General features: G+C 40.8%; 1 protein-coding gene across 1 annotated transcript; it reads left to right on the top strand.

Moving 5' to 3' along the window:
- The first annotated feature begins 1,277 nt into the window (after nt 1-1,277).
- LOC119017523 (putative gonadotropin-releasing hormone II receptor) lies at nt 1,278-8,087 on the top strand. Its single transcript, XM_037094226.1, has 4 exons — nt 1,278-1,891; nt 2,862-3,458; nt 5,611-5,815; nt 6,206-8,087. Exons 2-4 carry the CDS (start codon nt 2,910-2,912, stop codon nt 6,718-6,720), a joined length of 1,269 nt encoding a protein of 422 aa, XP_036950121.1. The 5' UTR covers nt 1,278-1,891; nt 2,862-2,909; the 3' UTR covers nt 6,721-8,087.
- The last annotated feature ends 5,600 nt before the right edge of the window (nt 8,088-13,687 follow it).

The following is a 13,687-nucleotide window of genomic DNA, read 5'->3' as shown; positions in this document are numbered from 1 at the left end:
CCCTTAAGTGCTTTTACGGGAAGAATACAGATGGGTAAGTTTGTCGCTTCATATAAAAAGCTCTGATTATGAGAGTGTAGTGATGCGGTACAAATCAGGTCTGCAGGATGTTTTCATTCATACTGTACTTACAGAATATGGTTTATGTAATGTATTGTGCAGCTGAAACATGTGGAGAACTCTGTGGAAATAGCAGCAGTAGCACTAGTAGTATAACACTAGTGGTATAATCTTTTATTAGGAAATAATGTAATATAATCTATAATACATCCTAATTTATGTTTGTTTAAAGTAACATGTAGACATTTGTATTTCATGTGATTTGGCAGCACTGTTTCTGAATGCAACATAACTGTCTTAACTATAAATCTGTGATAGTTTGTGATGTGTGGTGATGATTTTGAAGCTGTTGTTGTGACGTATGTATGTAATGTTGCTTTAAACCACCACCAACTAACATTTTGTATCCACTTGGGGGCAGCAGAAACATGCTGTAAACACAACCGACATATCATCAACTTTAAAAGGAATGGAGTAACATTTTTGGGGAAATACACTCATTCACTTTCTTGGTGGGAGTTAGATGAGAGGATTGATAGCACTCTCATGACTTCACAGTAAATATGAAGGTATCGCCCAAATTATAAAAACAAATGTAATTTCTCATGCATCAAGTGACACAATGAGATTTATACCCACGCAGAAAGCAGTCAGTATCACCTGTACAGAGAGGGGGAAATAATTTTTTATCTTTTTATCTAAAAGAAGAATATGAATAATAAGAATCTGGTTGTTATTTGCTGTTTCATAGACTTGGAGTCTAAATTGTCACTCACAGCTGGGGGTGCTGAGCTGGACAGTCTATACAATGGCGTCATGATTTTTGTATTCACTTGTAATTAATCTTTCTGAACTATAATATAGAACAATTTGTGAACGTTTTGCACTAAAGTAGACGGCAAATCTGAATACAACATACTACAGGCCAAAGCAGCCATCAACAACAGCAAGGAGATGAGGAGGAAGAGGAATTCCCCAGACTCCCCTTTAAACCTCTCAATTTTGTGAGTTTTTGAGTTAGAATAAAACATATCAAACGTTTTTTAATGCTGTTTCTGACAAATAATTACTTAACTGGGCCTTCTTGTAAATTCGGCATATGTTATTGCCTCGTTTTATGTGGAGCTGCAGCCCACTCAGCACACCTAGTCCTGCATGGATTAGGACCAGATTTGTTTTACACACGTTTGTTTGTTTGTTTGTTTGTTTAGGTGTTGCTGCTATATGAGTACAAATACAAGCTGTTCTAACGAGGGAAACAAGAACATCAGAAAAGGTCAGAAGAAAAGAAAAGAAAAGAAAAGAAAAGAAAAGAAAAGAAAAGAAAAGAAAAGAAAAGAAGACCTATGAGATGTGATAGTTCCGCTCATTTCTAAGTATCATCACATAATATTGCCAGACAAAATGACTGCAATTAGTAAGAGCAGGTTTGCTTTGGTCTCGATGAAAATGATGGTAATAGGGTCTGCTGTGGGGTCTCATTACATTTACACTGGCAGGATTAAAATTAGAAACTTCGCCGGAGCTCACGGTCCGTTGAACTGACGCTCCTGGGATGCGGAGAGGAAGCCGCGCCCACAGAGCGCCTGACGCACAGCGGACAGGGAGCTCAACGCGTCTTCAAAACTCCACCGGGGACACAGAAACACAACTGAGAGGCGAGACTGGAGACTCTCCAGACTCACGGACAGATACTCAGTCTTGATCTCATCATGCAGACTCCAGCAGGGAGATGGAGCCGCGGCTGGGGACTTCCATAAAGAGGATTTCACTTTGTTTTGTCACCATCTGATGCGGGAAACACAGCACGACCACCTACACGGACACAGAGGTGAGTTTGTTGCACCTGTTTCTTTTAAGCACGAGTTCATGTTTTGTCCAGTCGCCATAGACAAAACATAAAGAGAAAGAGCCAATGCAGGGATGCACTAAAAGTCTTCAGATGATATAGTAAAAAATACTATCAATGATTATTTCAGGTCCATTCATGTCCAACACAATCACGATATTGTCCTAATGTTTGTCAAAATATTCCCTAATACTTAAAATTAAAAGTGTCATTTTACTCAAACATACTGAAATCAGTTTCACACTCGCCTTCTGTGGGAGAAACAATCAGTCAGAGAATCTCACATTATTAATCATCAATCATGAGGTCTTCTGCAACAGTAAAGGACTAAAACCATGGTGGTTACCTCATCTCCCTGTCGTTTTATAGTCCAATATATCCAATTTAAGTTGCCCTAGTGAGGAGTATAATGTGCATGACAAGCCTTCAGCAGGGTGACAGGTTGAGGGATTAGAAATACATCAAGAAACCAAGATGACTGTATGTCAGTGTGATAGTTTTTCAAGTCATTCATGAAAATTCCTCACAATCAACTTATTGTAAGTTCTTTCATCAGGATGAAATCTTTAATCGTTCCGTCCCCACTGTTAACTTCATCTTTACATCTTATAAGTAGAGTGTCACCACAGGAGAGAAACTTGAGCATTATCTGTTTAAAGCATATCCATCTTGTTTCATCAGATAAGAGAGTATTGTCGTTGGCTGTTGTCAGGTGTTACTCTGTTACTCTGGGGACCTGCTGCCATGATGTGGTTTGTGAGAGGTAATCATAGAACCTCTCCACATCACTGAGCATCAGAGAGACGTGTCCTCCACAGCACACTGCTCCTCCAGACTGTCATTGTTTCCCCTTATGCCAATCTGTGCAGATGTTACACATTTTGCAACAGCTGCATTCATAAGGTTTACATTTGTTAGTTTTTTTTGCCTTATCTCCCTTTGGCCCCACCAGCCTCCATGTAGCTGAACAAAATGCCGACTCCTCGGTGAGGGTCAGAAGATGAACGCCTCCTCCTGCTGTGACCCTCCGGTCAGCATGTATCAGCAGAGCTCAGGATTTGACCTCAACGCCAGCTGTGACTGGCCGGCTCCTCACTGTAACTGGACATCAGCGGACGGAGCGCCGCAGCTGCCTACCTTTTCCACAGCAGCCAAAGTGAGAGTGATCATCACCTTCATCCTGTGTGGCATCTCCACTTTCTGCAATTTGGCTGTGCTGTGGGCAGCCAATGGCCACAAGCGTAAATCCCACGTCCGTGTGCTGATAATCAACCTGACTGCAGCTGATCTCTTGGTGACCTTCATTGTGATGCCCGTGGACGCAGTGTGGAACATCACAGTTCAGTGGCTGGCCGGCGACCTGGCCTGCAGGTTCCTGATGTTCCTCAAGCTACAGGCCATGTACTCGTGTGCCTTTGTCACGGTGGTCATCAGTTTGGACAGACAGTCGGCTATCCTGGACCCTCTGGCCATCAGCATGGCTCGCAGAAGGAACAGGGTTATGCTGACGGTGGCCTGGACCATGAGCATCTTGTTCTCAGTCCCTCAGGTAAGACTGGGTGACATTGGTTTGACTGGTGCACTGGGTTCAATAAAACACACAGAGGGAAGTGACTCAGAGACAAGTGCTGGATTATATGGTGTGGACTGTTCTCTCACTCGTGTGAAGCTTTCTCCCATACAGACCTAAACCTAAGACCTCTCTTCCATGATCCATACAGTATTAATGTGAGCAGGCCTTAATATCTGGGAACAGATGATTGGAAATATCCACACACATTATATCCATCTCACAAAGCTGTTAGTCTGGAGAACTGCAGATGCAAGAGGAAATTCAAATCTGGCTTTACACTCACTTGAATTAAATTCTCACACATGATTCATCATTATCTCTGGCCACAGGTCTCTGTGTATTTACATAAAATGTGGCAATTTATTGAGGCTTTGATGCAAGAAAACCTGCTCTGTGATTTAGGGGGGCACAGGATCTCAGTATTTGGATTAGTGGCTCTATCATTATGTAACACATGGATGGGAATTTTTAATCCTGGCACTATAGATGCTTCACCATAACCACTGAGCAGGGGCGAGCAAAAAGAAATATTAATAGGGTGACGAGAGGGTTGCATGGAGACTTAAAGATGTGGCAGACATGTGGGTAACACTTCAGTTTAAGGTCCTTGTAATAAGCATTAATTAATAGGGATCACATAATAAGTATAAGACTATAAGTGTTTAATATCAAGGCCATGAACATGTTTATTTGTAGTTCATGGATTAAGAGCATGTCCCTTGATTCCTTACTGCAGAAGCTTGGACTCTAGTGAGTCATCGTTCTCACTTGAGATCTGGGAGCTGCAAAAAGCACATTTAACCATTAATAACTGCCTGGAAATTCCTGGAAATGTATGAAAACTGCTCTTATAACGTCTGTCTCAGTCCAACTCCAATTCAAAGATATGTTGAACCATTTGGAGATGATGATGGATTTGGGCTCTCTTGTAAGGTTATAAGCTGAATTTTTGTCCAATGTGGTGTAAGTACTTCTGACATTAATCCGTAGGAGTTTGAACACACTGAATTATTTGTTAGTTATTTTTCTCACCTACATTTTTAAAATGTAATAATTAGCCTGCAGATGACCTGTAACTGCCCCTGTAAAAAATGGCACTGGGACCTCATCATGTAGTCTTACATGGTCCAAGTTCAAATAAGATGACAATATCACTGAAAATGAACATTTAACACGTTTCTCTGACTCATGACAACAAAATACTGCTTGAAGAGCAAAAACTCACTGTAGTTCTTCAGTTACATATTAACACTAATTTTATTCCTATAATTTTCAAGTTCAGGGCTTTTAAAATTGATATTATATATTGCTGGATTTGAAATCTCACTGGCGAGATGATGCATCAGTCACTGAGAGGCTGGTGTTTAAGTGGCTCAGGAGAGAGGAGGAGAAACAGCGAGTGGGTCAGCAGGAGAGAAGAGAGCTGCTGCCTGCTGCTGGGACAGCTAACACCAGCTGGCTTGGTTGGTCTGTTACCAACTGTGTGTCCATTTATTACTTGTGGAGTGGGGAGCACAATTCCTTCTTGCATTCACTTGTTCTTGGACATCGGACATTTGATTGGCAGCAGATTGAACCAGCGGAAGGCTTTAAAGTGCTTCTGCAGTTGGACCTCAGTTTTATCTGACTGGTGAAGTTTCTGAGTGGATTTAAAACATCTTTTTTGATAATTCATGAATGTTTTAAATGATACATTTGTAAAGGTATGTTTTAACTTTCAGTGTTAAAAGAAAAACAGGCCTAGGATGAGGACCAGTGTGTTTGGTGAGTCTATCACTATCCCTGGTGATGTGTTCGGGTGGAGTTGGTAAAGTGTAAGCTGCTAAAATTAGCCTATCTTATGTCCTACGTAATCCCAAGACATAATATAGCAGGACGTGCTCCATGACCTTGGTAGATAATGTTGCTAACCTATGTTTGGACACTTGCTGTTCGCTGTCATGGTTTAGTAAACTGCCCTGACCTTTACACCTTTACTTTTTTCTGGAAAAGATATTTCACTCATTTCCATCAAACATTGACTTTTGGGAGTGAATATAATGACCAACATGAATGTACTTTGCAGGGGCAATAACATGCTATTCTAATGTTATTTTATTATTTGTTATTTTTGTCTTTAATTCCACAGATGTTCATTTTCCATAATGTGACCATCACGTATCCAGCGAACTTCACTCAGTGCACCACTAGGGGGAGTTTTGTCACTCACTGGCAGGAAACAGCGTACAACATGTTCACCTTCTCCTGCCTCTTCCTGCTGCCGCTGGTTATAATGATTATCTGCTACACCAGGATCTTCATTCAGATCTCCAAACGGATGACAAAAAAGAACTGTAAGTTGCCTGCTGGACCCGGTTTTTGGATAGTCAGCAGATGTCTAGATCAGAAAATGATCGCAATTGAGTGCATGTTGTAAAGGTCCCATATTGTAGAAAGTGAGATTCACTTCTTTGTCTTTTTGATTATGATGGAAATTTAGGTGTTACAGAAATATGGGATGGCAATGATACGTCAGTCAACCTGTTTTCAGAAACCGTGCTGACACATGAGCCATCGGGACTTTTGTGAGCTTGTGATGTCACAACTATACAGTCCCCGACCTCAGCCTCAGAAATACTGACATGTCAACATTTTCTGGGAGACAAGCTTAAAAACAATTATGAAAAAAAAGCTAAAACAGTGTTAAGTAATGACTTTTCATGCCCGTGTCTTTCTTTCCTCAGTGTCCTCAAATGAGCCACATCTCCGTTGCTCAAAGAACAACATCCCCAAAGCCAGAATGAGAACTCTGAAAATGAGCATCGTCATAGTGATCTGCTTCATAGTCTGCTGGACTCCGTACTACCTGCTGGGTTTGTGGTACTGGTTCTTCCCAGACGACCTGGAGGGTAAAGTCTCTCACTCCCTCACCCACATCCTGTTCATCTTTGGACTTTTCAACGCCTGCTTGGATCCCATCATCTACGGCCTGTTCACCATTCGCTTCCGTAAGGGTCGAAGGAACTGCTACCAGAAAGCCACAGTGATGTCAGACCAGGAAACTAACAGCACAGTGATAACAGCGTCTTTGAAATGTACTGTCACTGCTTTGCCCTCTAAAAGAGGGATGACCACTGGTGAAAAGGACAACAACTGTGGTCAGGCTGAGCCAAAATCCTCTGACAGCAGGTGTATGACTGTGTTCAGTCGAGGAGAAGGAAGACAGACTTTCCATTTCAACGCTGAGAGCACAATATGATATATGAAAACAGAGCAGAAACTGGAAGTTAAAGCAGTCGACTGGTGAAGCCATCTCACCTTTGTTCAGTGTCATCTGTATACTGGACCAGTTTGTTTCACAATCACGCCAAATGTGCATGCACTGAGAGAAAACGATAAGGAAAACAGAAAATATTCATCAGCTAGCTGTGTAAATGTGTGTGTAGTGCTTGAGGCTGTTCGTCTTATTTAAGGGTTATGTAACAGTGTTCTGAACACGGTAAACATGTTTGGAGCTGTTTAATGGTTTCTGTGTTGTGTAACTGGTTCCCAAGTCCACCATACACAACATACAGTAACCAGCGTCTGGAAAAAGCTTCAGGACTGAGTGAAATGTGGATTGTTAGGTTACACAACAGTACTTGACCACACTGCCAACAGGTCTATTAGAGAAACTCAAATGACTGTTACTATCTTTTCATCTTTTCATCTATTTGCAACAAATGAAAGGCTGAAGAACCACACATCCAAGCAATCATGTATGAAATGCACTTGTGGTAAAAAAAAAAAAAAAAAAAAAAAGATCAGAACAGAATAATGTAGAGAATTCAGTATCAGTGCACAAACTTCATCATGAAATTATCAGTGTTGTTCTACGGATCCAGATTAAATCTAATCCTGAGTCACTCCAGCTTTTTATATGTGATCTGCTACTTGTCATTGTTGGGAAAGGACAAATGTTATTTATGGCATTAAAGGAGCAATTTGTAATATAAGGCTACATACTTTTCCAAACTGCTGCCCCGCCAGTGGCTCGTTCACCAAACAATTCCAACACAGCAAAGCAGATAGCCTCAGTGTACAGCGTGTCACGTCATACATCGTCACAAAGCTCCAATCATTGTGATTCAGTTCTGGTAAACCATTCCAAGATCAAACCACGTCAGCAAGCTTCAATCAACAGACAAACCAACAAGCTAACAAACTCCCATGTATTCTGTACGTTTTGCCAGCTCAACAATAAAGTGTGTGGGTGTTTCAGTTGTGCATCAAACTCCAACAAAAAACATATTCTCTTATCCCCAAATGTCCGATAGATCCAAGTACTAAACACAGTGTTCGATGATTAAATGGTCACAAATTTGCAATCTCACTACAACAGCCCAACCCGTGTAGACAGTGACCCATTCTCTCTTTGTCCTCTCCTCTGAAACACTTACATGCCAGTTTCTGGATGATTGATGCATCACATAGCCAATGAGATCTCAAATCCAGTTTTTTTAAAGGCAAAAAATTAGAAATTGTGCAGGTTCATGTAGTTTTATGTGCTTTGCTCTTTCTATAGGCTGTTTTTTTTCCAACTAAACATTTGTTTCTGACTATTTTCTATGCATTAAGTTAGTGTAAATAATGAAATAAAGGATGATAATATGTGTTTACCCTGTTACCAATTTTTTTTTCCAGCTAAGAGGGACAACTGCAGGCTTAATATTACATTAAAAATTGAGACAAGTTAATAATTCAGTGTTTTCAATGTCTTGTAGTCTAATCTTGGAAGCACTGCCAGAGAACCTGACAGCTTGGGAAAGAATTTAGCTTTTAACTTTTCAAAAGAGCCTAAAACCTATGCTGCTATTGCAGATGGTTCAACAAGAGCTCTGAGTTTCCTTCTGGCTGGACTTGGATAAGCATTTTAGGATCATTTTACATACTGTTCAAGGAAAAAAAACAAAAACATTATCAACAGAATTTAAAGAAACAACAGTGTTAAGGTTATATCAAAGATTTGATGCTTGTGTCTCTGGTTTACTCCTGCGGATAAGTAATAATCCAGTTGATGTCTGCAGCTAGCATCAGGTGGCTCAGACAGCTTAATCTCATAAAATTCAGTTAACGGAGCTCTGAAGAGACACACTGGAGATGAAATGCTGTGAATGCTGAGATCAAAGCATGTTATGCTGCCCCTACTCCACAAAATGGATGATTCAAAAGCACAAAGGGGACACAGCCAGAATACTGTTTTCAGATTATCTCAATGCAAAAAAAACAACAACTAAAAAAAGAAGAAACCTTTCAAAACCCTTCAAGGTTCGACAACTCAGCATTTTGGAGTACTTTCATAAAGGGTGAATGAACATATGTCAAACTTGTCCATCTCTTCTCTTCACTGCTTTCTGAAGGCAGGACACCAAACAGTGGCCATGCTTTGGTGTTTTCACTCACTGACTGGATGGAGATCTCATGACATCAGTGGCAAAGAACCAGAGCTGATCAAACCTCTGCGCAGAGACCCTTTTTCGAAACAGAGCCATGGAAAGGTAAAGCATCCATCAAACGGACATTATAGCAAAAGATCACAGTATGGCTTACTGTTGAAGATATATAGGGGATTATGCCCAACGAGGAGCATTAACCCTGTGCGTCATTGGTTCTGGCATCCATTAACTTCTAACAATGGACATCTCAAAAGGCGTTATCCCACTTATACCATGGGCACTTGCCAAAAAAACTCAACATATTTAGACCATTAATCTATATTTGTATAACTTTTGGGATCAAAATATAAAATCTTTCAAAAGAAATAACTCAGTTTCCCTGGCAACACTTGAATGCATGACTAATGGCTGGAACAATCATTTCAATCCCATAATGTTCTTATGTAATGGAGACATTGTGCACTACTCCAGTAATGTGACAGGCATTAGATACGACTTAGCAACTGGATAAACTGGTCCATTCAGCTTATTGAACCCCTCGGCTCAGCCTTAAGCCAGAAAGCAAACGTTATGCTAGCAAGATTCAAAGTCAATAACATTGCGTTCCGTCGACAAACAGTAAATATAATTTCACAGCATGTTAACAACAAGCCAAGCTAACCAGCCATGTCACTGTCCCTAAATCCATTCACAGTTTCATGAACAAATGACTGCAGTCTGACAGACAGGTGAAGAGCGAACAGGATGTGAGACAATGTCTTGACACCAGTAAGCTCAGAGGGTCAGTGTAGCAGGCTGTACATGGTGGTTAACACACATTAACTCAGTTTACATACCTTTTTCCAAATCAAACAGGATTTACTCACCTTAATATGAACAGTTAAGCAGACGGACACTTATTACCACTTCATAATTTACTACAACACTGGATGAAAGCTTCTTTTTGCAGCTTGTGTGTGAGGTGCTACGTACGCTGTTCACATTATTTTAATTCATATATAAATATCATATATCGTAACAATTAATAGACACCCTCCAGTCAAACAGAATGGAGTAGTCAACAGTTAGCACAAAGCATTGCATTGTATCAGTGGTAAGGTGTGCGAGCTGCTGTCATTAACTATGACAAATATAGTTAGTTTTACAAAAGTGTGTGACTTACTGAACAAAACAGAATAGATAACTCATCCCAGTGATTCTACTCTCTATCTGCTTTGGTTTTAAACTGACTAACTCTTTAGTTTAAACATACAACAAGGAACTTTTAACTGGTTATGAAACATCCTCAGTTTAATGTTGATGCCTTGATATGATCTCCATAAGCAAATGACACCATCAACTAGAAAACTGGCCATTTCCAAACACTTATTACAGTTATTTTCTACGCCTGTCACTAGGTCGGGTTCAGACTCATCTGTGTCAGACAAGTCACAGTTAAAACTTTTTTTAAATTTTGAAGTGAGGATGACTCCACAGGTGTCAAAGCCTGAGGAGAGAAGCTGCTCTGCATGGTGGCATGGTATACAGACCTGTTGTTTCACAAATTATTTTACTTAAGATGCGACAGTTAGTGTAACTAAACAAACTGAAATCCAGTATGGAGTGGTGTGGTTATTTTACACTGTTGTTAGTGTACAGATTGAATAATTGGTGAGCGTTACAGCTGGTAACAACAGGCTGTTATGATCTCCTCAAGTGTATTTTCCAAAAGTGTCAACTACTCCTTTTACTTAACTGAGCATTTATAGTAATAAATAATAGACATTACATACAGTAATAGCAGCGGCAATGTCATTAAGCCATTATGGTCTGGTAGAGTTGATTTTGTTGTTTGTAACACTCTGTATGAAGATTTCTTTTTGTACGTGTCTAATTGGATTGTAAGCTCATAAGATTTTATCACTGATGTTTTCATCTGGAAACCATGGCTTGTGAATCGTCGGGAGACCCGGAAGCTACTGTAGTTTGTTGTTCTATTACCAGAACAGTCATCACATCTCTGGTCAAGGGCAATGATGCTCCTCTGGCCTGACAAACCAAATGACTGAACATTCATCGGCGTGATGAAAGAATAAAACCTCACACACAGCTGTAGGCACCCATGACAAAACTGTTGTTACAAAGCCGAGGTTGGTAATATTGTGGAAACCAGCAATAGGAAGCTGAATATTGAAAGTGTCCAGCTGAAAGAAAATCCCAACTGCTCCGTCCAGAGACACTTCTCTAAAACACACGACTGCACACAGCCTGACTACGCCAGCGGCCCTGTAGCTCACCAGCCGGAAGATGTGTTAGTGGCTAGATCGATCAGTTCAATAATTAATCTAATAAATACTTCATATAAACACCAGCAAAGTAGCCTGCATGACTGTAACTTTGTCTGAAAAGGCTACCTGGTGCACCTAGGTGTGTGTGTTGTGCTGACTGGGCTAGCTTGGCTTAAGGGCTGTGTGATACTTGATTAGCTTCCGAATGACACTGCTGCGGTGTTGCAGTAGTTCATTGAGAGAATGTAACAAAGAACATGGCTATTGTTAGTACTCACCACTTCCCATTACGGTATGTTAGTATCGGGAAATTTTGGCTTCACTTTGTTGCAACTCTTGTGCCACCAACTTGCTAATAGCTTTAGCAATATATTGACGGAGCGCTGTGGAAGACTCCGGTCATATGCAATGATGGCAGAGTGCATAGGGAGACAGGTAGCTAGCCTGTCCAATGTTTTCACACTGACATGTTTCTTTTATATAAAAAAAAAATGCTTCTAGAATAACTTACCAATCGTAGCTCTGATCTAATTGATTACCTGTTGGGATCCATGTCCGCGATGCTGGAGCTGTGTTCAGTAAAATCCAACTTTCAGCCAAGACTGGAAGAGAAGTGCTTGCTTGACGATTGTTTATTGTTGCAGCAGAACAAGTTATTGCTCACATTGTTTTGGACTTGCCCCATATAATGTTCTCATCTCTTGTCAGCTGGAGAAGGCCAACTCATTCACTGCTCACTGCCGCTTCATAGGCCTGTCCACTCCTATCATGTCTCCTCAGCTAAGAGGGGAGAGTATCATCTGATGAGCGCTTCATCACACAGGCCTCCTTTCAACATTCATTCAGTATACCTCCCACAAAACAGATGTACGTACCTGCAGCTTGCTACAGAGCAGCTGCTGAAAACAGGAGAAATGCAGGTTTGCCTCATTGAAGCTGCCAAATCAATGCACTGGTCTACATGATATCCACACAGATGTACTGAATATGTACAGTACAGCCACATGAGAGCAGTTCAGTGTATCTGACTGGTGCTTTCCTTTCACAATTCATTTAAAATCATGTTGCTTTCATCTGTGCTGGTCTGGGTATTTCAGCCTCTGGTGAAATCATCACTGCTCATTCACTTTTCTCACATTATGTCAGCAGGGTCACATGATGTTTGAGATAGGCCTATTATTAGCCTGAATACATTCGCTTGCCTACAGAGGCTTAGCTGGGGTAGGACCAGAGTGTTGTTATCTGAAGGCTGCTGGTTTGATTCCCCTGGTCTGCATGTCAAAGTGTCCTTGGGCAAGATACTGAACCCTAAACTGCTCCTGATGTGCCGGTTGGCACCTCGCACCGCCATCAGAGTAGGAATGTATATATGAATCACTGTAAGTCGCTTTGGACAAAAACATCTGCTGAATGGAAATCACTTTTTTCAAACTTCGTTAGTGACTGTGACTTTGTTTGATACAAATCTTGTCTGTCACTGCTAGTTGGTGGTCAGTTGTTGAAAGCATTTTACGCTGACTGTTCAGACTGTCAAGCTGAAATGTGTTTATTTGTGCAGACGCCCTTTGAGCCCAGTGGGGTTATTTGGGGATATTTTTAGCAGCAGACAAATGTGTGTACAGTAGTTTCTTTTCTGGGATTTTTTGTTAGTTTTTATATGTTGTTATGACTCCATTGTGGACAAGAAAACATCATCTTGAATTACCTGTCAGTAGCTTTAAATTCAGAAGGAGTCAACAAAAATACAGTACCCCATTTTCCCCAAAGCGGAAAATCTCACTTTGGAACCAAATTTGCTTTTTAAATGTCAGTTTCAGATGATGGCAGATTCGAGGTTTGGTCCATCTATCTGTACATTGTCTTTAACTGCTTCATCTGGGATTTGAACCAGCAACCCTCCGATCACTAGCTGACCTGTTCTACCCGCTGAGCTACAGCCACCCTATTTGAGGTTTGGTGCTTGCTGCAATTCAACCATTTTACTCCACAGACAAATACAATTCTCTCTGTCAGTGGTGCTGATAAAGTGCAGAGATAGCTGATAGTCATTAAGGTCACAGTATAAGCCCAGGCCTCCTTTTCCTGATGCAGGGAGCTACAATCATTCCTAACAGCTTTGTCATGTCAAAGTGGCATTTAACACATCCAGTGTGACCTTTTATAATATGTCAATGTGATCGGGAAACTGAACTACACCTCTGCTGTGCTGCTGCAGAGTCAACATGGAGATTGTCAAAGTAAAGCCAGACTACAGTTATTTTATATAAGTCTTACTGTTAAATGTTATACTAAAATCAATACTGGCATTGTTCAAAATGTGCATTCAGAAAAGTGTAACTGTTTGGAAGCAACACATCTTTATTTCATTTCTGAGCTGTGCTTTCTTGCAGCTCCTCCTCACGCATATACAGGGAGATGTGGTTCTCCAGGATCAGCCTCATGGTTTGAAAACTTCTCCTCTATAGAGATCCATTATTGTCCAAAAACTATTCAACCAACCAAACCAACAATTTGACCAATGACT

The sequence above is a fragment of the Acanthopagrus latus genome, chromosome 4 (genome assembly GCF_904848185.1).
Source record: "Acanthopagrus latus isolate v.2019 chromosome 4, fAcaLat1.1, whole genome shotgun sequence".
In the NCBI taxonomy this organism is placed as follows: domain Eukaryota; kingdom Metazoa; phylum Chordata; class Actinopteri; order Spariformes; family Sparidae; genus Acanthopagrus; species Acanthopagrus latus.
Note: the sequence above shows the minus strand (reverse complement) of the source record. Positions and strands in the feature narration are given on the sequence as shown.